The sequence below is a fragment of the Tyto alba genome, unplaced genomic scaffold (genome assembly GCF_018691265.1).
Source record: "Tyto alba isolate M040663 unplaced genomic scaffold, T.alba_DEE_v4.0 Super-Scaffold_46, whole genome shotgun sequence".
In the NCBI taxonomy this organism is placed as follows: domain Eukaryota; kingdom Metazoa; phylum Chordata; class Aves; order Strigiformes; family Tytonidae; genus Tyto; species Tyto alba.
This window is the reverse complement of record NW_024881322.1, coordinates 7,486,983-7,514,819: the sequence shown is the minus strand read 5'-3', so window position 1 is coordinate 7,514,819 and position 27,837 is coordinate 7,486,983. Positions and strand designations below refer to the sequence as shown.

The 27,837-nt window shown below is 41.9% G+C and overlaps 2 protein-coding genes across 2 annotated transcripts in view; one reads left to right on the top strand and one right to left on the bottom strand.

The window, feature by feature from the left end:
- KIF15 (kinesin family member 15) overlaps positions 1-556 on the bottom strand; it is a 43,633-nt gene extending 43,077 nt beyond the window's left edge. Inside the window, exon 1 of the mRNA XM_032988199.2 lies at positions 431-556. Coding sequence (XP_032844090.2) covers positions 431-551 — 121 coding nt within the window. The 5' untranslated portion in view covers positions 552-556. The remainder of the gene's footprint in view (positions 1-430) is intronic.
- A 113-nt stretch (positions 557-669) lies between these two features.
- KIAA1143 (KIAA1143 ortholog) lies at positions 670-13,507 on the top strand. Its single transcript, XM_032988168.2, has 3 exons — positions 670-879; positions 2,852-3,011; positions 10,217-13,507. Exons 1-3 carry the CDS (start codon positions 772-774, stop codon positions 10,426-10,428), a joined length of 480 nt encoding a protein of 159 aa, XP_032844059.1. The 5' UTR covers positions 670-771; the 3' UTR covers positions 10,429-13,507.
- Positions 13,508-27,837: the final 14,330 nt, after the last annotated feature.

The following is a 27,837-nucleotide window of genomic DNA, read 5'->3' as shown; positions in this document are numbered from 1 at the left end:
GTTTTGTAGAGCCTTCCTGCTTGGGCGGGACTGCTTACACGACTCCACCGCGGGAAGCCCCGGCACATACCGGGGCCGGCAGCGCTTCTGGAATCGCGGGGGCTCACCCCGCTCCGTGCCGCTGCTCCAGCCCCGCCGCCCTTCCCCGACCCCTCCGGAGGCAGCGCGGAGGCCCCACGGCCACCCGAGATAGCAACCCCAGGGGCCTCAGCCGCTCCCTGGGGCAACCGAGCCCCGTCAGCACGGCCATACCTCTCCCCGACCCTGTTAGGCCTTACACCTGGAGGTTAGTTGGCCTCACAGGGCAGAACCGTCCCTCGCCCGGCCAGCAGCCAGGCTCCCCCTCCCCGAGCCGCCCGCCTGCTCCCCACCCAGCGGGGAAACCTCCCCAGCCCCTTCAGAGCCACGCAGCACCCCTCCCTCCCCTCACCTCTCACGCCCGGAGCCATGATCCTCGGCGGCTCCGCCGACCCAGGCGCCTCCCCGCCCACCACTAACCTCCCCAAAATGGCGGAACATTTGAATTTGGCGCTAAGAGCCGCAGGCGGCATAAACCCGCCCCCCTCCCCGAAGCCAAGCTGGGCGCGGCCATTTCGCTCTGTATCCTCCTTCTCCGCTCCAACCATTGGCTGAAAGTGCCCCCGCCCCCTCCACGTGACGGAGGAGATGTAGTAGCCACGTCCCACTAGGGTCACTGTTCTCGCGTGGCCGCTCGGCGCGGCGGCGTGGGGGCGGTGGGGGAGGCCGCGGCTTTGGCCGCGGGCAGCGGCCATGAGCAAAAGGAACCAGGTCTCCTACGTGCGGCCGGCCGAGCCCGCCTTTCTCAGCCGCTTCAAGCGGCAGGTCGGGTATCGGGAGGGGCCCACGGTGGAAACCAAGGTAACGGCTTGGCCCCGTCCTCGGGCGGCGCGGCCCTTCCCCGTCCCGTGGGCTTGTGTCCGGGCCCTGCTTCCCTGCCCACCGCCGCGGTCGGCCCCACCCGGGGGGTGAGAAGGGGCCTTCGGTGCCATGATTCCCCCCCTTCGGGCCTAAAACGGAAGGTGGGGCAGAGGCCCCGTCGCAGGCGGTGGGAAAGCAGCACTTCAGGGCTTTGTCCCTGTAGGGCAAGGGGGAACAGCAGTTGCCCGCTTAAAATTAACGGAAACGGCCTTTGTGACTTGTTTTTGCTTCTGTGTTGGAGGTTCAAGACCACAGGAACAAACTGCAGCGCCCCTCGCCGCTGCTGCTTCTCGTAACCGCAGCGGCCGTGGTTCTGGTGCCCTTGGAGCAGCCGGTGCCGAGCGGTCTGGGGGGGCAACGGGGGAAACGGGAGTGATGTCCCAAGGTTACCTGGCCTTACGAAGCCCAGGCAGGGGCAAAAAAAAAAAAAAATAGTTTTAAGAGTAATAAAAAAGCTACGTTGTAAAGGAGTTACCTTAACATAGGTCACCAGACACAAACTGGTGTGTTGATCGGGAAGGCTGGGCAAAGGCAGCAGGGTTTGAGCACGCTTGTTAAAAGGCAGCTTTTTCTGGGGGGAACTTACTTTTTTTTTTTTTTTTTTTTCTAATGTGCTTTTGCATGTGTTTCCTGCTAACAAAGGTTTTACAGGATACCTTAAGAAGGAAGCCTGTCATTATCATAATAGAGCACATGCAAAGTTGTTTTTTCTCTTAGATGACTAAGGAATTTTAAACTGGTTTAACACTAGCTGGTAGTGCTGTTTGTGCAGTTATGTTGTTATCTAATTGTACTTGCACAGATGTTTGAATGATCCCACCCTGACCATGTATGCAGCTAAAAGCTAACCTAGCAAAAAACCCCCTTACCTAAAAGCTCATTGTTATGACCTTGATTTGATTCATACTTGTAACACTGTGGATGTACAAGTAACTAGTGAAGTTGTCTGTTTTTACAAATTATGTATTGATTTTGCTTGCTCCCTTCGCCTGTATTGCCTTTTAAGGTTCAATTCTAGTACATTGTGGATCTTAAACTAAAGAGGCCATTGTCACTTAACCTCTTCAGACTGGTCAGTAAAGTAATAGTCACAGTGATTTGTTAAAAAAATAAATTTGTGACGAGCTGGAATTTGACATAAAGGTATTCATCTAGTAAATTTAGTATGAACTGTTTCACTTCCTGAGGAAGATTGCTATCTCTTTGTAAAATCAATAGATTATGGTAGTACTATCTATAATTTTCAGTATAAAAGGGAGTTTTCAGTTCCTTTAATATTGCCAGTCTTTATGTTGTTGCATTGAGGTTTCCATGCCAGAAAGTTTATTTTTATAAAATTTTATTGCAAGTGATTCTTCTGTCTGAGAGCACAAGTTTGAGAGTGGAAACAGAGATACGGTCTTCCTTGTGTCAGTAATGCTTACAGATATTTGGTTAGGCAGGTTTAATCATGGAGTCCCTTTCCCTTTGCGCTGTTTTGAATACTGCATAGAAGATTAAAATTTGGACCCACGCATTTAAGATTTTTGTAATGTTGCTTGGAAGACAGTGCTTGTAGGGTAAAGATAACAAACAAAAGGAATTAGTTTATTACCTTCCAAGTTCCTACTGTTCTGGTCTCTAACTGAAAGAGCCCATACTGTTTGTTTTTTGGTTTGGGTTGATTGGCTGTTTTTTTTTGGTTTTTTTTTTTTTTGTGTGTGTGTGTTTTTGTTTTTTCTAGGGAATGCTATGTCTCTGTGATAGAATTAGTGTCATTTGAACAATGTGTTGGAAGGGCCTGGCACTGACAGCTGTGCCAAGTCTCTTTACTAACCTTATTGCAAAAGTGACACCAAAGTGAACTAGTCCACCCTTGGCAATTGTGATTTGGTGTGGTGGTCAGAATTGCTTTTATTTCTCTCCTGTCTAGAGAGAGCAGCTTCCACTTGCAGATGATGATAGTGAGAATGGCAGTGACAACGAAGATGAGCAGCCTCAAGTGGTAACACTGAAAAAAGGGGACTTGACTGCTGAAGAAGCAATGAAAATTAAACAGCAAATCAAAGAGGCCTTAAAGTCAAATGAACCAGGTGAATTTCAAACTACTAATTTCTTGCTTTGTAGAGATAGAGAGATAACCCATAAAAGGGAGCTTTATATTTGCTCTATTTTCTACCATTTAATATTACCTTTGATAAGATGTTTTTAATTTTTCAGCTAAATAATTTGCACTTTTGATTCCTAATCTGAAGTCGTTGATTGCATATCCAAGCTGTCTGGCTTTTTATAGTGTCGCAGCTCTGTGCTGCTTGATTGTGCGTCATCCTACCTGCAAATACCACCTTAAATTTTTTGTTTTGTTTTGTTTTTTTTATTATGGTGTGTCATTTCCCTGGTACACAGTCTTTTGACATCACCTGTGATAATTTTTGAACTCCTTAATTAGTTCAGCCAAATTTGATGGTGGAGTGGATGCCTTGAAGGTAATTGTATGAGTTCATGAAAGAGTGTCTGGGCAGAAGGAGGAAACTTGGGTTAGTACTTTAGTGGAAAGAATGGCAGGTGTGTAAGCTTGGTGAGATGTTCACTTAACTGACTGGCCGTGTTACTACTTGCTTAAAAACATCCCCTGTATGTGTTGTAACTTGCAAATATATTATACAAAACTAAATTGTTTAGTTGAAAATAACAGATGGTACAGTAATGCCAACAAACAGGAAAGTACAGAAAAAATGTTTCCTTGCTACAAAGAATTAGAAAGCTTTATCTAAGTTATTTAATAGGCTTTTCAAGAATGGAAAGATGGAAGTGGGAGAGGTTGACACAGTTAGTCAATAAAGACATGAAACTATAGCTGATGATACAGTTAAGTTAGGAATTTCTGTCAGTATTCGTCATTCAGGTATAGTTGACATAAGTTCTTTGAGAGTCCAAAAACTTCCATCATCACATACAGTGTGATGAAATGTTGCTTTATTTTTATTTTTTGCTGACAGAAGGCTTGACAGATTAAAGGTAGCTATTATGGTCTCTAATGGAAATGTCTTGACAATTAAGAATATAGAATGGGAACCTTGCAAATGTGACACAGAAAGGTGATTCGTAGAAGCTCTGGACCTTTTCCTTGGTTAGCTATTGTGGCTATTTACAAAGTCTGTAAATTGAGTTTAGAGCAGATTGAGAGGCTAAGGCTAGCACATGGCCATCAATATGACATGCTTAGCTTCTGCCTTTTTTCTGTCTTTTTTCATTTGGATTAGAAAATTCAGGTTTGTGCTGTCCCTATGTAGGAGTATGTGTTAAAATGTAAATGGTAGAAATGGTGTAAATGAAGAAGTCAGATAACAGGAGTGGGAGAAAATACACTGAGATTCATCTAGTTTTGAAAAGTCAATTAATGAAAACCTCTTAATTTTTATAAATATAGGTTAGCTTGAAACTAAATAAAACTACATCTGACTTGTTTCTGCAGATAGATAAGTATGTTAGATGCAACCAGGTAGTGGACTGAGGGCTGTGTTTATATAATTCAAACTCCTCTGTGAAAGCATTTTCAATTTTGGACTTACTTCCTGCTCTCTTGTTATTGAAGTGTAATGGGTGTACTTGGGGTTGCAGTTTGTGAAGTTGTAACATGGTTTCTTTTCAAAAGTGGGAGGACCCTCCTACTACTGGGAGAAATTTCAACTTATTGGAAAGAAATGGCAAGACTCTTTGTGAGCATTGGTTTACTTTTCCTATAAGTAACTTGAATTTTGAATGATTACAGTAGGAGGAAAAATTATTTTGTAAGTCTTGACAAAAAGTAGTAGTTGTCCATGAGAATGTATTGAGGTGAAGTCTATGCTGTGAAAAAAGTCTAAAAGAGCTACCAAGCTGGATACACGGTATGAAATGGAAGTGTATTTGAATGAAGTAACTGAACTTCTTTGGAAAAAGACATTCCTAAAGCATAATTGTATGTAGTGAGGGTGGTAGTATTGAGTCCCCATAGGACTTTGGCGTCTTTGCTTATTGACCCTTCAGTAATTTACATTTGGAGGAAAAAATCCACAGTAGTAGGCAGCAGGAGTGTTGAGTCACTGTGCTCAGGGGACTACTGCCCTTTGTTCTACATTATTGTCTACTGTTTGTTCATCTGCCTTTGCTGTTAATCTGAGGTCTTGGCCTCCTTTTCCTTTTTTTGACTCATGGGAATAAAATGGGTAAGCGCTACTGTGTTCCTTTGCTATGGAGAGGACCTGATGTGAACTTTTCAGTGAGGGTATGGGTGACTGTGGTACAGCTTACTGAAGGCTTTTTTGAGTCTTTGGCCACCTTTGCACTGTTAATCTGACTTCTAGATTTAAATTCTGATTTCTAGTCAGAGGCAGGCATTTAGACAGCTGGTTACTTCCAGTTTAATAAAGCGAGTGTTGAATAATGTGTGAATTTCCTTTCTTTATTTGGATAATTGTCAATTCTGAAAACGGGCTATATAAAGAAAGTTTGATGCTGCATGATTTGCCTGCATTTCTCGTTGCTTTGATTTTTATCCCAGAGTTGAAAGTAAAATTAATTTAACAGGCACTAGACCATAATATATAGCCCCAAATCAGATCATTAGTGAAATCACATGAAGCTGAAAAAGTAGCAGGGAAGTAAATTTCCCAACTGATAAATCTGCCATTCCACCATGCATCAGTGCTGAGGCACTTTGATAGATCATAAGTAATGTTTTGCTAACTATATGTTGTGAATAGAAACTGTTAGTTTTTCAAAACATGGAAAGTACTCAGTTTTGAAGTTCTGTCCTCTCCTCTTTTATATCTGTAGTGATTGTCTTCATTTAAAGATCCTTGTCTTCAGGCTTTGGTTTGGGATATTATTCTAGGTTTTTCTATATCTCATTTACATCCTTTCTCCTTCATTTTCTTCTATAACCAGTTTGACACAGCTACACTGTTTTTTATTTCAGACACCAGCAGTTCCTGTGACTTGCATTTTCTTTTACAGATGAGTAACACTTTTGCATTAATTTGGTAAAAACAGTTGATTAATGTCCTAGCTGCACTTAGTTGTCTTCTAAGGCAGAACAAAATTTAGTGAAGCTTGTACATTGGCTTTTGCCAGTATAGTCACAGGGAACTTTTTTATTTAGGACTGAACCTTTCCTATATGAGAAAACGCCCTTTCATATTGAAATATTTTTCTGCATGGAGGAGTGACTTAGAGGCTTTTTAAGGAGAAGTCATTTGTTTACCAACAGTCATTCTGCTTAATATTTTTATGCAGCATTTTATAAATTGTTACTGTTTGTTCAGAGACAAATTAAAGTGGTCTTATGAGAAATTAAATTTGCACAAAAGAAAAGATGGCAATTGCTGCAAGATACTTTATCCCAGCATTCAGTACAGTCTATGGAATTGATTTTCCTACTGCTTTTTTAGTTCATCTGGCCTCTGGGATACTCTGATACATACTGATGACCAAATTTGGCAGAAGTTGTTCTTATTCATTCAAAGTCTTTTAATACTGTTCTTGTCTCGTTCTGTGTGCTGGGGTTGGGGGAGGACAAGAGAGGGGAGAGGCAAGGAGAATACAGTCATGCTGTCTTGGGTATTGGAGCTCTTTTCCTTAGCTTAAGCAGCTGTTACATCAGATACCTATCAGAGTTCATGCTGCTCTTCATCATGTGAACAGCAGGAATCTAAATCAAAACTAATTTTACAGAATTTAAGTAAGAAATACTTTCCCAAGTGTCCTCATGAATGATTGAGACTGAAAATCTGAGCAAGACTGGCCAGTTTTATCTTAATGACACCAGTGTGTGGAATTCCTGTAGTAAATGCTTCCAAAGGCACGCATAGAGACGGGTGACCCGAAGGCACTAGAAGGAGCATCTGAAATGGCTCACCTGAACTTCTAACCTTAGAAACCATTAAGAAATTTGCCAGGTCATGATAAATTTTTTCCAACCTTTATCATTGAATAGACATATACCTTGAAATATTGTTTGCACTTTTCCTTCTGTTGTTCCTGCCAGTTTAGTGGCATTTGTGTTTCCTCTTGTTGCCTCTGTTGTGGTTTGGGCATTGACCCACGTGGACAGAAACTGCTGAAAAATGGTGCTGCTAACTACACAAATGACTACTAAATAAAAAATACAGTAAACTGAAGAGCAGTGCTTCTTTTTCAGATGCTCATTTTCTACATCTCTTGTAATATGTATGTTGCAATTAATAGAGAAAAAAAAATTGTGAATTTGTGGCTTCTTTAAATTGATGTCATTTGTGCAGTGGTTTTTCAGCTCAACATCTGACTGTGCCCCTCTTAGTCAACTAGTGTAAAGGTTTGTGATCCAAGTAAAAGCTGCAGGGACTAAGAACAGTCAGAATTTGAGTTGCTAGTGTAGTTTTTTTACTTTCTTATCAGAATTGGATTTTATTACTTCTGTAATGCTTTTATGTTGGTTGTATTTTAATTTGTGTGTTTCAGTGTGTTAATCAGAAATCCTACTTTCCATAATTTGTAATACTGACCCAGTCTTTTATTAGGGCTCTGTTTAAAAACTACCAACACAGATTGACTCTTCAAACTCTTCTTTGTGTTGCTTAATACAAGTCTGTTTTTGGAGGTCATTGATACAAAGACAGCTGACACATAAGAGTCTGGTAAAATTAGAGAGGATGAAGTGAAACTTTTTTTACCATCTGGAAAAGACAATCTTAACAAATCACCACAAATTTATTGAGCTGCTACATCGAATTCTTTCATAAAGCATAGTCTGTCTGTTCTTCCTCTTTCCATAAGCTGCTACGGTAAGGCTAGGCATACTGCGTTTCCTCATCTGCTTCATTTGTCGAGCCCTGCCAGCACATCATAGCTCTCTGAAGTTGGCCTGGGCTTCCTGCTGAAAGGAGTGTCCTTGAGCATATAATGAAATTTTGACAGTGTTTAACCAGGCCAAGAGCTAAAATCTTTTCCTTTGATGCAGAATGATCCACAAGTAGCATTGAGGCCCTGGAGGTCAGAGCTAAGCTAGTTGACATTTTCATGGAATTTTTGAGCTCTGCTCTGTTTATGCACTTTGCTTATTAGGCATTTAAATTCATATTGCAAAGATGCCTATCAGTTTCTCCATCTGGTAGACAAGATGAAATTATTTTGTGCAGTTCACAATGTGGGTTGCAGGAGAGTTGGGAGTAAAATTGAAATTTCTGACTTCCATTTTTCCATGGAGTGTGAGTACATAGCTGTTCATCTGATTTATTTTGTGGATGTGCTTTCATTACATTTTTAGGGGTTTGTTTTTTCAATTTACCATTCTAAGCAAATGTAGTAATCACTCTTTTAAATAGTGATTAATGAGGATTTTTGATGCTCCTCATGCTTATGCAGTAGCTGCTTGTCCTATTTCTGCAGCTGTACTGGTACTGTATGCAGTCTGTATGCTGATTGGCTCAAGTGCTCAAGTACATAGACAGTTGGGTCTGCTCATAAGTGATATTTTTCTTATAGATGTGTTGGGGTTTTTTTTTTTGTTTTGTTTTTTTTTTTTTTTTGTTTTGTTTTTTTTTTTTTGTTTTGTTTTTTTTTTTGTTTTGTTTTTTTTTCAGAATTTGGCTTATATCATGCCTCAGATCTTGTTTTAAGTTAGGTCTGGGTTTCCAAATAAACATTATAGTTAAGCAACAGTTAGTAAGGGGAATTATTTGATAATAAACTTCCAAGTCCAAAAATGGAGAGCCAATTTCTGAGAAAAATTATACATAATGCATTTTGATTGGTTGGATGTAGTATATTTTCAGAAATAGTTGTTTTTCCCTTCCAGAATTTACTGCAAGCACTTCCTAAACTTCTGTATCACATGTACAGCACCTAAACACTTAAGCCATCCATGCAGAATTCACAACAGATTGGTGGAGAAGTATGCTTTCATATCTGCAGTTTATTATTGCTGGCAATTCTTCATAACTGCAATGCTTTTCTAATGCACCAGTACTGAAATATTTTCCCAAAACGTGGTCAGTAATTTTCTGCATAGTAGTATTCTCTCATAAACTAATGCAGAAGCATGCATTCTGTAGAAGTCATTGACAGAATTGGTGCTTAGTTTTTTAAGATAGGTTTCTTCTTAAAAAGGGCCTCTGAAACTTGAGGGATTCTAAGTAAAGTTTCGTAATGAATCCGACGTCTTCCTTTGTACCACACAACCCTAAGAAGCCAGATTTAATAGTTGTATTGTTTGGAGTATGCACTGAGGAGTGTTTCAGCCAGTGCCATGTATCGTAACACCGAGATGTTAGTCTTCTGCTGTAATGCTTATATACTGAGGAAAGAATTTGTGCTAAAGACAAAAGATATTTATTGGTTATAATTAAATAGCACATAATCTTGTCAAACAGATGAATAGTTAGGAAATTTCTGTTGAATAATGAATTTTACAAAAGTACTTTAGGAAGACTATCTTGTACAGAACCTATGGTTCTTTAACATCTTGTTACATACACATTATAAAAATTGCAAGTTACTGCAGTATGAGCCTTTGTGTCTGATTCACAACTTTACAATTACACTTTTTTTTCCAGAAATACTGCCTTGATGCTGTTACTTCTGCAGTAGCTTTCTTCCTCTGCCTGATAATCCTGGAAGGGACTTCTCTTATTTTTAAAATTGTTATTTGCTCTAGTACAGGCAGATGAGCAGAATTAGTCAGTTAGAATAGTTTGGTGATTTTGTAGATACAAAGAAAACCTAAAACTTTCATCCTATATGATAATAAAAAGCAGGTTTATGACCATGTGATCTTTTTAGCTGTCTCAGCAGAACGGACTATATTAGAAAAAAAAGAAAAGCTTTGTCTTTTGTATGTGCCGTTTTGTTCTTTAAAGAGATAGCATATTTCTGAAATGAGTGCATTTGTTGTCATGGACTTTACAAATAGTGAAGTGGAATCAGAGGATCTGATAAAGTTGTCCTCTCCATTTTGATAAGTGGATGCAGCTGGACTGTGTGGGAAAAGCTCTACTGCTCACAGTGTCTCTTCTAAGTTAAAGCTCTGGTTAGTGAGAACCCATTCTTAATAGGAACTGCTGGAGAACTGTCTTCACGGGCTGGTTGCCATGGAGCAGATGTGTGTGCATGAAGGACATTCATCGATACAGACTTTGTGGCTAAAATAAATTTTCATGGTTGTTTTATTCTGTCAGAGGTCTCACTGATCTTGGTTCTGGGGAAAAAGAAAAGACTGTAGTGGTGGTCTGTATATGTGTGTGTCAACATGTACAGGTGAGTTCTGATTTCACTCTTACAGATGCTGAACCAGAACCTGCTGATGGAAAAATTATGTTCAGGAAACCAGCCAAACGATCATCAGAGAAGTGTTTGGACTTCAATGTAAGTTCAAGTAAGAAGATGAAAGAGGCAAAGAAAACTAAGAGAGAAACAACTATTCCTCCGACTACAGCGAAGCAAGTGAAAAACAGCAGTCTTCTCTCATTTGATGATGAGGAAAATGATGATTAGGGGTTGTATTTTTTTTATATTTTACTTACCCTTCTAGGGATCTCAGTAAGATTGAGTGTTTTCTTAGAACCTGAAGCGTGGTATCTGAGTCTTCTCTTACTTTATTATAGTCCAACTAGAGAAATGTAGTATAAAACTCGGAAGAGCTAAGTCTTTGCAGTTCAGATAGAACTGTATGAACAGTATGCCATATTTTTATTTTAAAAGAGAATTTAACCATTTATGTAAAAGCTATCTGAGGTCACAAATGAGTAGCAAAATATACCTGTACATATCCAGCTTATATAAATTTTCAATCAATGCATTTTAAAATGTCCTTCATGACTAAAAATATATTTCCTCTCTACTTGCTGGCCTTAGTTGACAGCTGTGGTTTTTTTACCTGTTATTGTTGACGTAACATTGAAAAGAGAGAGACTTCACTGCTGTGGAACAGAGAGCAAAGTTTTCTGTCTCACAGCCTAACAGCAGTTTGCACAACTTCTGCATGTGTGGTTTGGCAAACTAGCTCTATGCAGAGCCCTTGCAGTAAGTGAGCCTGCAGTTGCTAAATTTGTGTAGTCTTAATCCTGTCTTTGGTGAATGCAGTCTAAGAAGCATCAACTTCATCTGAATTGATCGTGCTAGCAAGATACAGAAATTTTTATTGTAGTTGGTGATATCAACTAATGCAAAAGAAAGATGCCTAACCCCTTGGAGATTGTGTATTTAGGTTATCACACTGATGGGCTCAGTGGTTTGGTGGTGTTTTTGTGTTTTTGTTTTTTTTTTTTTAAGTATATTTGTTCCAGTTGGCTACCTATAGGTTCATCATTATTTGGGATCTCAGACAGCTTATTTAAAACTATTATATTTCATCTTTAAGATGTGGTAAATCATTATTTTGATTTTCCTCAAGTAGGAAATTGTAAACAGGAAATTTAAGGCAAGAAACCTTGTGGTACAAAGTTTTACAATGTTTCGGTTGCCCATGTACCATACACTGAAAGTGACCATTTCTGTACCGTTTATGTAACAGGATGTGCTGAAATTCAAAACAATACTGAGAGCTGATGGGACTGGGGAGGACAAAGTGGTGGAAATGGGACTAGTGACTTTGAAATTATTTGGAAGTATGATGTGTTCTGTAACCATATATAAGCAAGACCTGAGACTGCTGCAGAATGACAGGGTATGAGGTGATAAAACCAGTTCTGCTGTGTGACAGGACACTTTAAATTATTTGGACTATAAAGCTTCACTGAGGAGCAAATTTGAAGTTGCTGTGTGAAACAGCTGGTTTTAGTTTGTTAATCTGGTATTAAACAATAAATTGTGTTTTCTTCAAGTGGTACAAAGATACTTTAATGAAAATTTCAGTACATAAAATGGGATTTTTTTGTCACCTGATAATGAAGCCTCTTATGACTGCTACCCGTGTCTGTACATACCAACTTCCTGCAGCATAAAATCAGACACAAGTCTGCATGGTGTTTCACACTAATTGTATGAGTGCATGTTACCCTGATTTTGAAAATGAATAAACCAGTTGTCCTTTCAGAAAATCAAAACCAGACCTATAATATTAAAGTCTTGTAGCACTGGTCTGATATTAGACCTGCCAGAGGTGCAGTGTCACAACCTGATTATTCCCATGAGGACATGTTACATTTGTAAATACATCATTTTTCTGTATTCTGCACATATAAAAAAGAAAATCAAATGTAAGAAGAAGAAATACAGAATCAAAGGTTCCCAGGGATTAATCTTTCCATTTATTTTGTATACTTAAAGCTTGTTTGAATACATTAAAAAAATATATACATATACCCATGAGAAATCTTGTAGCATTACAGTATACTGAAGGAATATTTGGGCTTATTTCAGCAACTGAGTAAATACTCTGACTTGCTGAGACTCATCTGAAAGAATGATTTAACCATTGACTGCTTACTTAAACTTTTCTGGTTCTCTTCGTCAGCACAAAAATATACTCGCTTACGTTTTTCGTGCACAGCCTGAGAGCTCTTAACTTTAGCTGTGAGGCAGTTTAGGAGGCATGGCTATCAAGAGATAAGTGCTTGCCAAGGATCAGAGGGAATTTGGATTTACCTTAAAATTAGGCCTCCCAAATAGGCAGCTGATTTGGCATGTTCAAAATAAGATTGAGGTCTTGTTTGAATCTGGTTAGTAATTCCATTTAAAAATTGCTATTTCTAGTTGAAAGACTTTGGAGACTCAAGTCCAGTAGTAAAAAGAGGGTTACCTCAAAATACTGGGTGCAGTACTTTCGCTTAATCATGCTCCTTGCCCTACAACTTCATTACAGATGTCTGGAATGCAAATAAATTAATTTGGTTTACTTGGAAATAATATAATGAAAGGTATGTTGTCCTTCAGGCAACACAGCAGGGGAAAGAAAGGTGGATACGGAAACCCAGTTTCTTTCCTTTATTCTGACTGTGATTTGTAGTGCTCTGACCAGGAGACCTTTGTATTCATTGTATTTCACTCCTAGTTCCCCTAACAATAACTAATTGGATATATTTATTAAGAGGTGTGAGTGATGCACAGAAGCATTTTAGTCAAGTAGTCATGTGAAAATTCAGTGTTCTTAATGTGACACACCAGGAAAATTACACACGCCATCAACTCCCCATGAAACCTGTGACTAAAGAGAACAATTACTTGTTCATTTAGGAAAGAAATGTGAAACTGTCTTAAGCAATCACCTGCCTTAAGCAATGGGCCATGAAAAAATAATAATTGCAAGAACTTTCTAATAAAGGGGAAGCCAAAGTAAGTACATGGAATGTGGGCTAAGACTGGAATGGACAATTCTCCTGCCTTTTTCTTTCACTCTCTCTCTTCCTTGCCCCCATCCCCCAGTCCTTTTCCCCTCCTGTAGTGGGGAATGTGTAAGTATTTTTTTTACTTACGGAGTTTACTCAGCTAAGTGTGAGAAGTGCTGTGGAGGAGCAAGGTAAAAGTAGCTGAGGCTTGTTACCTAATATGGGGATCTTGGTCAGATGTGGTCTGTTACCTAATATGGGAATCTTGCACAGTATTTAATTAATAAAGTCTTTGAAATTTCCCAGTTTGTCGAGACTCCAAACCATTCACTGATGCTGGTGTTAGTTCTCACTCGTCTTAGCAGAGCAGTAAAATGGAACAAAACTGGTGAACTGTAGTAGCATTGCAGCAATGGATATTTATAGTGGAGGCTTTTCATGTTGCAGAGGTGCTTGGATGTCCTCAAGAAGGGTGAGATGCTCTGTCACCTTCCTTTTGAAGAAACAATCTCTTCATGATAGGAATCAAGGTGACTCATCAAGAATGCTGCATTATGACACAGAAATTGCAAAGACATGGGACAGAATGAGCAAGAAAATGCATATGTGGGCAGGTGGCCCAGGAGTTCCTTACCCTTGGTTGTATTTCTATCCTGTCTGATAAGGTTAATTTTTTTCTCAAAACAGATTTGTTGTATTGCAAATGTTCATTTTATTGGCCTAAACAGAAAGGAATGAGTCAGAATTCTATTCTGATAGTCTTTGTGTCCAGCACTTTTCCAGGAAATATCATTTGGAGGATCAGAGGCTGTGTTTTGCAGACACTGAGCACAAGAAGCCTGTATTTAGCTGTTTTAATTACACATTTTTTAAGTTTCATCACAGGACTTAATGTCTTTTTTTACAGTGCTTCAGTATATAATCCTGTTAGGAAGCTCTAGATTTATATTGAAGCAGGAAGTAGCAATGTCATCGTTTCAGCTGATTGTTTCCCTTGTGCTGTACTGTATTAACTAAGTAATGCTTCACTTGGCTGTGTAAAGCCAATTGCATTCTCAAGGACATGAGGCATGCCTGAAGATGAGTCATTACCTTTGCTACAGCACAAGAGGTGTGATATGCAGTCTCAGCAAGTGTTTGTCCATTGAAGTTGGTTAAATAACCTATAGCCCTCTCCTGTGGCAAGATGCCATAAATCGATCCTTTGTGCATTCAGCAAACAAAGGCTGGTGTATCAGCTGCCTCTTCAGTATCATCACTTTATTCCCATTCCTAGAGCGAGGTGTTAATCCGCAGAGATTTTTTTTCATGTAGTAGACCTCCCCTTCTACCCCACATCCTTGAGAGCATTCCAGAGGTAGCAGTCACAAGAGTAGCCATTAAAACCAGGGGAGAAATATCACAGGATTTCACTGCAACCTCCTCTAGACTTTCTCAAGATCTTGAGAACCTATAAAATCTCAGAACCAGCCCTCGGGAAGTAGCTTCCTCCTGGGGAAAATGTATGGGACCGGTCAGGAAAGTTGCACAAGATTGAATTTTACAGCGTTTACCTTGCTATGTCTCTTATTTTTTTGTTGGAGGTAAAGCCAACAGCTGGCAAAAGCAGTTTTTCCTCTTATCAGGAGATGTAAAGTGGCTTTGGTGCCACTCCAATCCATATGGCAAAGGATTCCTTTTCCTTGACTCTTGTGGCAGTCCTCAGTGCAATGACTGATTAGTAAGGCCATGGGCAAGAGGGAGCTACCTTGTAATAGGCAGAAGTTATTAGAGGAAGGTGTTGTCAAGCCTCCGTGGGGTAACGGTGATCACTGCACACTTTTAGTTTTGATATCATGAAAGACTTGTTCCCTTAGGGACAACACAGTAACAACGAACTTTAAAAGGGCAGATTATAAAACTATGAGGAAAATGGTTAACAGCAGGCTGAAGGGCAAAGAGAAGTACTTAAAAACCATAGAGATCTGCCTGGAGGCTATTTAAGAACATTGTATTAGAGGCACAGATGGTTTGTATACCTCTGAGCAAAAACAGCGCATGAGGAAGAATGAAACTCACAGGGTTACGTGGGAGAAAAGCGTGAGTGTAAAAAGGTTGAAAATGCATCCCTTAAAGATGACGACTGTCTGAATGACAGACTAGGAAGCATTACCTGGAGAGTGGAAAGAGTTGGAAAGTGTCAGTGTGAAGAAAAAGACTACAGCAGCTGCTGGCTTTGGATCCCCAGGATGAAGCACACACCAAAGAGTCATTCTAATAACGTCCTGAGCAGTTGCCTTTGAAAACTGTCCTACTCCAGATGAGACTTCACCAGAAAAATGAGCATGCTCTTAATCGGAGTTAGCTAGCACAAACCAAAATCTCAACAAAGCCAAAGCAGTCTGCAGTTTTAATGTGTGACTAGGCCACATTTAAGAGTAAAGGAGCCCATTCAAACGGTTTCTTTGGATTTTCACCTTGTGTTGGATTCAGTGCCAAAAATGATGGTTTTAATTTTTTTGCCAGAGAAGTTAGAGATAAAAAAAGTCAGTCTTAAAAAGTCTAATTTTAGTAAAAGCAAAAAACCTACGTTCATTCTGGTACAGCTTTGGGCTGAGAGAGAGGCTATTTGATAAGTGTAGTGAGGTTTGCAGAGTTTTTTACAGCAGTATGTAATTGGACAGATGCAGAATTTTGTTGCCATGCATCTGAGAACAGGAACACACTGATTATAAATTAGAAGGGGAACATCTCAAGTGTCACAAATTTGATGATGTACGCAAAAAAAGTATCCTTGTGAAATCAACGAAAGTTATTTTCTGGTTTAAAACCAAGGAAAGGCAGGGGAAGGTTAAAACAACTATTTTGGCAATAAAAGCTTGATGCACAGAGTCTCAGTGGGATTAGAGCCCTGGCATCTAGGCTGTTTTATTCTGCCCTGTTAAATTGAAACAAACAATTCAGCTGCGTGAGTCTCTTCTTTTCTTCTCTGACATGCCAGCTATCTCAAGAAAAGAGATTAAGCATTGTTCTGATCAGCGCCACAGCAGCAGCAGCAGTTTTATAATTTAAGGGCTGCATAAAATTTATGGAGTACTGAGAAGAGCTTAAATCAATTTTATGATTTTCATAAATTATTGCAGGCAGACCATATTTGTGTAGAAAGCTGGTGATGTTTGAGCTGTTTATCCAAAGGACAACATTCAAAATAGGGATTTTCAAAGGCACCTATGGGAATTATGTGTTCAAGTTTGATGGGAATTAGAAGACTTGTTCCTCTGAGCTACTGAATATTCCACTATTAATTCCTAATCATGCTAAATTGTTTCAAATACTTGGTAAAAATCAAAATTAGAGGAGGGTCAAATTCAGAGCAATTTAAAAATTTCATTTAAATATCTATTGTGCTTATAAACATTGGTTGGTAACTTGTAATTCTATTTCAGGTGAAAAACCACTGTGGCACTTAAAGAGTTAACCCTTTTCTTACCACAGTGTATTTTTTGGTTGTTGTTTAAGCCCCATTACTGTGAGAAACCTTGTTCCTTCTGCTTGCAGGCATACCTGCAAATTACTCCAGCTGCTACAGAGAGGGACCTGCCTGCAGAGCAGAAAGAGAAACAATACCTGGTTTCTCATCACACATTTCAAGATAGTATAGTAAGACAAATATAATTCCATACATTACAGATACGAATAGAGATTGAACTTCCCTTTCGGACAACTAACCAAGGTGGAGCTGGTAAGATATATTTCCCATTTCATCCTAATTTGGGTATTATTGGTGATTGAGCGAGCCTTCCACTCACTGGCATTATGCTCATCAGGATACAGATAGGTTGGAGACCTTTCATCATATTGGGATACATCTGAGCTGTAATATTCAGTGTCTATTTTTCTATATTTTAAAGTGCTTCAACTCCTCTAAAATGAAATCATTGTGTTTCGGACTATTGCAGACTGAATATGCTAAACATGGTACTAATGGGAAGAACCATTGCTGAATTCCTCTATGCTGGATGGGCAGCTTGTGCTAAATTATTTTCTGATGTTACTCCATTGCTCTGAGTGAAATGATACTGATAGATACCTGAGCTCCTTACCTGAACAAGGTAGTCTGAGGTGAATAGGTTTAAATTCGAAGAAGTTAACTGTTGGAAACTCCAGGATCTTGCCACTGAATTCCTATAGCCAACAACATACATAAATGATGGGAGCGACTGACTCAATGGTCATTCTGCAGAAGGGATCTGTGATGGCTGTGAATTAAAAATGGAACACAGGCCACGGTGTGAGGAAAGCTAATGCAATTTTGGCTCTATATATATTGTGTCATGGAGAAGAAATGTGAAGTAATCTTACCCTACTTATTCTCTGCTTCAGACTTTAGCTGGAGTAACGTGTCTACTTTTGTGCACTATAGTTCAAGAAAGAAAAATGTAGACCAATTGGAAATTCCAACAGAAAGTAGTGGTATTGATCAGAAGTCTAGAAAACATGACCTATGAGGACAGATTGAAAGAAGTGGGTTTATACATCTAGAGAAAGGAGATGCAGAGAAGGGAATAAGAATGTCATACCAGTCTTCAGATATGTAAAGCTTGCTGCAAAGAGGCAAGTAATAAATTGTTCTCTGTGTCAACTGGGAATACAAAAAGAACTAATGGATTTAAATTGCAGCAAAGGAGATTTAAGGAAGACATTAGGACAGGCTTTCTAGCTGTAACAGTACTGAAAGAGATTGCCTGGGGAGGTTGTGGGACCTTCATTGCCAGACGTTTTTAAGAACAGGTTAGACAAACATCTGTCAGGAATGATTTGGGTATAATTGATCCTGCCTTAGGGCAGAGGGCTGGACTAGACCTCGAAAGGTCCCTTCCAGCCCTGTTTCCTATGGTTCTCTCATTAGGAAGGCTGATGTGATATTCCTAGGACTTTACTATTCCTTTTAAAAGCAAAAACATGCTATAGCAATGACAAGAGTCAGATTTAAACTGACAATATATGGGAAAATTCAAAGCTTAAGGTTGATATCCCACCCTTAATTACTAACACTTGAATGCACATAACACAGTTGGACTTGTTCAAAGGCTAAATACTTGGAGATTACACAACTGTGAGTCTTTATGACCAGACCATGATCTTTTTAATAGCATGAGGATCTGTTTCTTCAAGTGTGTATTGATCTCACACATTGAAACTTGCATTTTGTCATTTGAGGAAGTAGTTGGCAGTGGTCTTCAGCATCTAACAGATTCCAGGTGGGGTCACTCTCATTTTGCATGCCATCACACATTTGGCCACATGCAATGCTTCCACTCACTCCAAAGCTCGTTCTTCCACTCCAGTTTATCGTGACACTAGTGCTCAGCTTCATTATGTGGCAGTGCTTAAATCACTAATACTGCTGTTAATGTACTTGGTACCCTTTTCTCCATTCTCTGACACTGGATATTCTTCCTGCTGCTTTCTGCTCACATGTTCTTTTATTTCTGTTGATAAATTTCACTTTCATCTGTCTTTTGCTGTTTTCCCTTCAAGATGCGCTTGTGTTACAAACTGTGGTTCGGCAGTTTAGCAATTGGATTTCATCCAAGTATTACCAAATGCCACATCTTTTAATATCAGGAAGAGCAGCTTGAATTTTCTTCCTCAGAGTGCTGTAAAAGACACACTGGCATGTTTTCTCTGCAAATGCCAAAAAAAAAAAAAAAAAAAAGTTTAACAAAGGATGTGGGGATGTGAAGCAAGCCGAAATGTCTGTATTCCCAGAATTTTGCATTTTCCCTGATTTCAGGTTTTCATTCATGACCCAGCTGCTGATTTATGTAACTCAGTGGAACTATGCCAGTTTCGAGCAGCCAGGAATTTGGCACTGTCACTTTTGTGTCTGGTAGTACCTTTGTGTTCAGCAATATGACCCCATATGTTTTTCTCCCCAAAGGCCGTGCCTGACCACTGATGATCATAGGATTGCCAAGCCCTGAAGGTTCCAAAAAATTCTATGTCAAACCATGAAGTGGGGTTATACACATATGTGTTTGTGTATGTATGCATATATATTACATATTTCATTTGAGTTTGAATTTGGCCCTACAGCATTTATGGCTTTTGAGCTTTTCTCTATAGCTCCATGGAGAATTAGAAACTAAAGTAAAAATAAACAAAACTGAATAAAACTGGGCTTTTCACATAATCACATAATGCTTCCAGATGCTGAGACTTGAAAAAATTCAACATATACCATGAAATCTGGTAACATTATGACTGGATATTTGGCCATTAAACTGTTTTACTGGATCCAGCAGAGAGCAGGATGCTATCAGTTGTTTTTCATAATGGTGAAATGCTCATCAGGATGCCGTAAGACACTCTTTGTTCTATGTATCTTTGATATTTCCCTGTTACAGACTGACCATATTCACTGAAGCTGTGGGTACTGCATATGGCTTGCTGCTGAGGACTTCCCTTGATTGCTGTGGGCTTTGGATCAGAGTCAAGAGTAGCTTTTGCCATGTTTGCTCATCTGTTTTGCTCAAGACTTGTCCTTCACATCTTTTGGCGATAGATGGACAAACAAAACAGATACTCTAGCGTGTCCAGATCACAGCTACCTTCCTTGTCTTTGCTGTGCATTCTTTGTGCGTATTCCCCAGCTTCTGCTGTGGCTGTGGAGGTGGGGGATGAGGTGTACCTCCAGGTCAGTGCTACAGAACCTATGTGCCCGCTACATTTCAACCTAAGATGCATTGGCTCAGCACAGGCTTCTGTCTGAGGGCAGATTTCCCCCACATCACTCTTGTTTCTGCTTTGTGCTTTGCATTGCTCAAAACACTCACCTTCTTTCCCCCGTGGGTGCAGTCCACAGCGAGGGATCAACTGACCGTGAGATGCAGTTTCATTCATTTTGCCCACTAGTTAACGCTGAGATTGAGAGGAAGATAAACCTTGTTATTTGGACGCTGAAATGGGGATAATTTCCTGCTCCTGTCACACAATTCCTGAGTAATACTGCTTCTTAACGTCTTCTTTTCCCATATTGGCGGTTTACCATGTACCATATCATGAAGAGAATAATACTTTTTTCCTACTACTTTTGTGTCTAATTTGCCTGTTTACATACGGTGGCAAATTTTTTGGATTGAATGTGCCCCAGTGCATTTTTCCTTGTACCTCTTGGGCTACTTGTTCTTTAGTTCTTCTTACCTCCTACTGCCCCAGCAGATGCTAACACATCACCCAGCAGATCCTCTCTGCGGGGAGGGAAGGGGCCTGTTCACTGCACCTCCTGAACGGAACCAGCATGAGCATTTGCCACACGAGACTGTTTCTCAGATTCAGTGGGGTAAGGTGTTTGTAAGGAATCACACCTCTGCAAACCTCCTGTGTTGCTCTCTTTGCCCTTGGGTTTGGGTTGGCACAGGCAGAGGCCGAAAGTGCCTGTGAATGGCACTCCACCATTCCCCCAGCTCCTCTGCACCTCTAAGGAGTTTAGAGAGAAGAGACTTTTATGTGTGGATGCTAGCTTTTTTAAGGCACCTTTCAGTGCTTGAAAGCCTGTGTAGGCTCTAATAAATAAATGCTTTTATCTCAGGTGTCGGCTTTAGTGCAGTCATTCAGTACCACACACAAGCATGTACTCTTGGATCTTACTGAGCTGTGTGGTTTAGAAAGCCAGTTCCTGGGTGATAGTTCGAAGGAACTACACTCCTGTATTATGAGTTTGCACAGCACCTACCCCAGAGGAGCCCTAATCTGTGCTACAGACTCTGGGGTGCTACTTTAATAGGAAAAATAATAGTAATTTGCAAATGAATCAGGGAGATTTTAAAATCAATTTTCTTCAGCAAACAGCAATTATTGAAATGGTTGCAGTTATCACTGAGGACTGAGCGTATAAAATGCTTCAAGATACAGAATTGGATTCTATAAACATATAATTCTTTTATCAATAATTCTTATAAGCAGGTTTCTTTCTACACTCTCCCTTTTGCCAAAACTCTCCCCTCTATTATATACTGAGCTCATTTCCCTCCTGGATAGCTGCAGATTTGTTGGTATACAAATTAATTTTGGTATTGACTAGAGTGAACATTTGGAGGATACGAATGCCATTGCTATTCATACCTCAAGGTAATCAATACAGGTACAGAGGAGTAAACATTTTCTGAGTAAGCATCCTCTCTAGTCTTATTTCCTTTTTCTAAAACCCACAGGACTGCGTCCTGGCTGCTGTGTGTGTGAACAAAGTGGTGAGAGGCGACAACATTTACATCTTGTTACCAGAGAAGGACCAGGGGAGAGAGAAACTTCTGGTCTTGGCTCTTCCCATGCTGCAGCTCAGTAGTCACTCACTCATCACAACCTATGCCTACTCTTGGACTGCACTGGCGACAATTATTTGTCATCAATTTATTACCCCAAAACCACTGGCGAATAAATAAATCCCTACTTGAGGTGGCTTGACATCTGCTTGGGAATGGCAGACAACAGCCTGTGGCTACAGCGTTTAAGAGGGAGGATCTGAGGGGTATTACGATGATGTGGTGTGTGGTTTACATCAGCCTGGTATCTGTGTGTGAAATGCGTGTTATTGACACATAAAAAGCAGAGGAAAGGGGAAAGAAGAGCAAAAAGTGGTGGGGTTTGCGCTGTTCCTGGCCTATTGCACTGGCCGGTTCCAGCTACTCCTGGCTAATCGCTGGTGCCGTATGTGGTGTTTCGGGCTTCTCTTGCCCAAAGGCACTCGCTTGTAGCCAGATTCCGCCTTCGTTTACGCCGGACATCAGTGGGGGGGCTAACAGAACGCCAGAGCTAAATTTTGCTTCGCTTCACCCAGCCGGTCCTTTCACAGGGTTTGCCGGGGAAAGGCCGGAGCGAGAGGGAGGCGGCCGCTGGTGCCCAGCCAGCCCCAGGCAGCTCCCTGCCTGCGGGCCGCCGAGCTCCCCAGGCCCCAGCGGCACCTCCCTCAGCCCCGAAGCGATGCTGGGGGGGGGGCCCGTGTGAGCCCGGCTTCCCTTCGCAGAAGGGCTTCTTCCCGCGCGTTTCCCGCCGCTAACAAGCCGGCCGAGGCGGCTGCAGCGCGGCGGCGGGACGGCAGATGGCGGCCGCGCCTCAGGCAGCGGGGCGGGGAGGGAGGCCGCGGCGGCGGGGCGGGCCGGGCCGGGCCGGCTTTCCCGGCGGTTCTGGCCGGGGCTGCCGCTGTGCCCGGCCCCCGGCGCCCCGGGAGCGCGGCTCGGCGGCGCTGCCGGCCCGCAGGACCCGCGCCGCGGCCTGCGCCCCGCCGCCTTGCCCCGCCCGGCTGCCCGTCGCGGCGGCGGGCCGCGCTGGGGGGCAGCGCGGTTCTCCTCAGGGCTGCGTGCAGAACTGTTGCATGGCGCAGGGCTATTCTGTTTGGTTTTGTTTATTTTTTTTTTTTTTCTTATTTCTCCCCCATCTTCTCTTTTTTTTTCCTCCATCTCTCCTCCCTCTCTTATACATCTAGGGAAACACCTGCTGCTCGGGTTTCCATTTAATTTGGGACAGGAGAGGCACGCGGTGCGGCGAGGGGCAAGCCGCAGCGATGCCGGCCTCCGGTGGAAGCTGTGTTCCTTGGGTTGCCGGCGCTGGCGGCTTGTCGGGAGCTGCGCTGTGGGGCGCCCACCGCACCCCCAGTGCCCACCTTGGGTGCTCCTGGCCACCGTGTTGGCTCCTGCCGTGCACTGTGCCACCGTGGGCGAGCGGGAGCCCCACACGGGTGCCCCACTGAGGGTGCCAGGCTCTCAAGGCTGGTGAGGATGGGGATGAGACACACCAGGGTTTGCATGCTGCTCTGGCTGCTGACCACCATGACCCAGGGTTAGTGGCGTAATTGATGGGCAACGCTGAGTCAGGTGCCTCGCATGGGTTGGGGATGGTTGGGAGATGAACTGCGGAGAGTGTGGGGGGGAGCCTGTGGAACACCCCAAAAAAAAGACCCCAAATAGAGCTGAGTATGACAGCCTTAAAAGTCAATGAAGGAATAAACGTAGTGGAAAAGATTCCCCTGTCCGACATAGGGCGCTAGTTATGGACTGTATCTTGCAATCATTATACACAGAGGTGGTAACTTAGTTATGTAAAATCTCCACTGGCATCAGTGACAGCCTCTGTAACAACCGCATGGGGTGTGAGGGAGGCATAGCCCAATTCCGTGTGCCGCTGTTGAAACTTCAGTATCATCACTGAATCTTGCAAGTTCTCTCTGATTTGGCTGGCTTTATTTGCAGTGCCTGACCTGCCGTCTATTCATGTTATTTATCACTTATCTCCCAGCACAGATGTTCCCGGAAATTTATTAAGCAAAACAAACTGGAGTTGAATATTTAGGCTGAAGTGCAATCTGTAATGCAAAAGGAGAGGCCTCAGGAAGGTGTGATTTCTAATGTGTCATAAAGTACAGAAGAGTTCAGGTAAATTTATCAATATTTGTGGAATTGCAGAGTAACATTTTCAACTACTGGATGTTTGATATGGGGACATTTAAGCATTAGCCCTTATATACTTACACTGAGCCTGTATGCATAGGTGATGTCTTAGATGGGCACTATTTGCTGGAGGAATGAAAGTCATTCTGGAGGTGAGTTAGGTTTCCTAGTATCTCTGAATCTGACCTGTTATGGGAATAGGATCCACGCACACATCAAGTGATGAAACATGCACAATATGATATGGGACAGGAGCTCATTTAAGTGAATCTGCCATTTGGCGGCTGCCTGACTAACTCGGAGCTTCTCCTGAGTGCCAGCCCTCTCCTTTTTGGAACGAGGACAGTGAGATAGCAGTTCTTTTTAAAAACACAATGAAACCTGCTGGTTAGCATTTTCACATGCTGTTTTCTCTTTGTTTTGTAATTGTGTTTTTAAATAGAAGTGGGCAGCAACTGAGATTTTGAGCCAGACACCTAGGAATGTAGACATAGGTGGAAAGCCGGTCCTATGTCCACATGGTCCATATTTCCTTCTTAAAATACCAGTTCCATAACCTTGGGTGCTTTTTGGGGACCTCTGTAGATTTAACCGAATAAAACCAAGGTATGAGCAAGCCATTTTGCTTCTCAAGCAAATACATACATCTATATTATTAAACATGACCATCTGAAGTTAAGCATCAAAAATCTTATTTAGCATCTGAATATCTATTCACTGTACTCTCATCTTTTTTTAGGTGGTAGCTTTTCAGCTTTCTGAGGCAGAGGCCAGTCCATTCTCCCTGACAACTTCCAATTTCTCAGCAGTGTATGCAGGGCGGGGTGTGAGGAAGGTAAAGGAGACCATCTCACCTGCACTGGGGTTCCCTTGCTGCAGTAGAGCAATTTCTTTATAAGCGCCATCTCTTTTGAGCATTTTGAGGCGTTGAGCACAGGTTCCCCAGCCCTACAGCTGGCTTCTGTGGTCCTGCTGATGGAGTTCCACCAAGACAACATGGAGACACATACGAAAGAGCAGGGACAGGGGAGGAAGAAACACACTTTTGTGTCTAGACACATTTATTCCATCCTGCCTTCTTTTCCCTGCCACTGGGAAGCATAATTTCTGTGTAGGCTGTCTGTCTTCATCTGGGAGGGAGGGAGACAGCAGTAAGCCAGACACCAAGGCGGCAGAGCCATCACTGCTCATTATTCCTCTAGAAGAATTAGACCTGTGGGAATAGCTATGCTGCTGCCACTGAACCAGTGCAGGCCAGGGATGGTGCCATGGCCACTGCAATTCTACCATTCTCAGTGCCAGCTTGGGTAACTGCTCACCTTGCTTCTGTCTCCATCTGGCCCTCTTTATACCCCCAGTGATGACAAAAGGCTCCTAAGTACAAATCATTACGAATAAATGGGTATAAATATCTATTAAGAACTACAGAAAGTAATTCTACTGATAATTAAATTGGCAACCCCATCTGCAGTGCAGCTGACCAGAGTTAGCTTCACTTTACTTTGGCAGCTGTGTCCACACTGTCTTGAGGTGAAACTTAAGTTCCCCTTTGCCTGTCAGGCCGGCAGTGAGCCTCTGAGCGTAACTCTTTGAAGCCAGGCCTCTTTACATGGCCAAGCACGTCCAACATGCTCCAGTGCCACCAGGCACACACGGAGAGCCAGGCCACAAGCTATCTGTGGGGGCAGCGGAGCTCACTGTAACTAAAGCCACACCAGAAGCTGCTCTTTCAGAGAGGTCCAGATGAAACCAGAGAGGCTGTTTACTCCATGCAAAATAGAGGCTTAAAAGCACAGGCATCCTTTCTAATCTATAGCGAGGGGGGCTCTGTTGGTCATATCATGGATGTTGCTCTATTTCAGGAAGTCTGAATGTGGGGCAGTTGTCCCCCCTCCCTGTGGGGGATCACAAACAGGTGCCAGGGTTTTATGACCATCCGGGCCTTCTCAGGTTGCTGAATGGGTGGGGGAATCCCTTTCAGATCCTGCCCAGCTGAGAAGGGGATTCCAGGGGGTTCCTGCTGTGGAAAAGGCTGACAACCCAGCTCTGCTCTACTTATAGCATCAGAAGGAGGCAATACTAGAGGTGCAGACGATGGACCGTATTTGCTGCTCCTCTCCTTTCTCCAGGAAGCACTTTCTGTTCTTTGCACCCAGTTTTAGCAGCTCAGGAGTACTGAAAGCTCAAGAGTTCCTGGTGCTTAAACCAAAAATGAAACAAAGAAGGAGTGAGAGAAGGTTGATGCAGTTTCTTGTATAACAATCTGCACCTTTCAAACTCCAGGATAAGTGTTTGCAGAATGAGACCCTTCAGTGAAACACACGCTTTGAATTTCAAGCCCAAACTTCTCCCACCACATGCAAAGACTTTGTCATCACACTGATCCTTGTCATCACATCTGCATGATCAAAGCGTTCCTGGACAGAAAGTGGGGGTTGTGATTGCCAAGCAGGAAAAAAATAGTAGCTGTATGCCTTATCCAAGCCTATCGTTGCTCTTATGGCTGTACTCACAATAGGTGCCTCCTTTGCCTGCAGAGTCAGTATTTAACACCTTTGTTTACAAAAGCTCCAGATAACCTCCTCTGCTGGAGGTGCTACAGAAAAGCAAGGGTCTCTCCTAGTTTATTCAGAGTCCCAGAGTTTCTGAAGAATGTACAGGAAGCCCTGTCCAGGAATTAATATCCCCACTATCCCTCGCCTATTTGTCAAAACTTAATTTTGTTTAATGGGGTTTTTAAATCCACACAGTCTTTTCCACATCCCTTCTCCACCCTGTGGTAGTTCATTCATAGACTATAAGCATTTGCACTGGCCAAACGTATCAGTGGACTTAAAAAAATGAAACAGGTACTTTATATGTAATTAATTTAGTGATTTGCTCAGCTGCTGATTCACATGCATAACCTCAATTAACATTAATGGGAGTTATGTAGGCATGTCAAGGGCAGAATAGGCCCCTAATAATCTAACATGGAATGTTATTACATTACTGCTGTAATTATATCCTACACACACATCATTTCTACTTTGCTTCATGAACTGCTCTTCAAATGCGGTGGCTACTCATCTATTATGCTGTATGTGTTAATGCTGAGGTTACACTAAGCATTATCCTTCCTTCTTCATTGTTCTGCTGCCGGTCCACAAAAGATACGTGTAGCTAAATAAGTAACCAGCCAGTTGGTGTTTTGCAGATCTACAAGTTTTGTTTTTTGAAGGTGATGCTGGAAGCCAGAAGCAAACAAAAACCAACAAACCTCTGCAGAACAGCATGTCATCTCTCCTTCAGCATTTTATTTTTATTTATTTTTAATTGGAATCTGAGCAAGCATGACTGAGGCACCTTTAGCCTCACGGTCAAAGAAAGTCGGGCGTACATGAATCATGCCTCTCAAGGAGGTGTTGAAACAATTCTGCTGTTCCGGAGGTTTTTTGGTCTTTGTTAAATGCTTCCTCTTTCAGGGGTGGTCCTATCCCGGCACACCAGTTGGCAGTTACTGGAAACTAAAGAAATTGAGAAAAATTAACCTTATCTAATGGGTATAAATAGCAATTTTCAGGTGATAAAGCTTAACACAGCTGGCTCAGTCTGTCTGTCTCTTGTTCCGTCCAGTGAAGCTGTATATGGACAACTGCTTTCCAATTTTGACTGTGGGATATATATTCTGCCTCCGTGTTTGTACCACTGCTGTCTGAACGGTCACATACATTTCAGTGGTTTTGTCTCAAGGCTCTCTCCTGCACTTCTGCAGAAGATAAGGCCTAATACATTTCTGAGTATGTGGGCTACTGTTCAAACCTGCATATTTGTAGCAGCACAGTATATCCCTGCAACTAATTGTCAGCTCCCTGTGGCCATCTTGCCATGGCAATCGTGCCCAGTACCTTGGATATTATACTGCTGTGGAATCAGAGGTACACACGGTATGTCTGTACCTTTACAGGACCACACAACTAAGCCAAGTAGTTCAGATTAGCTTGGCATTTAAGTATAGTGAAAAGCAGCAAATCCTTAATGCTAACAACATGGCACTACTCAATGAAAAGGGAAAAGAAGCACTTGCAAAAACTTGAACATTGTGAAACAGCCAAAGCCCCCAAGTTAACACACTTTTTATACAATTGCCATCAGGCGGGCAGTGTGTTCCGGGCTGAAGGTACTGGCTGATTCCAACATCCACCAAACCTCTTATCAAGGAATTTGGTTTTACT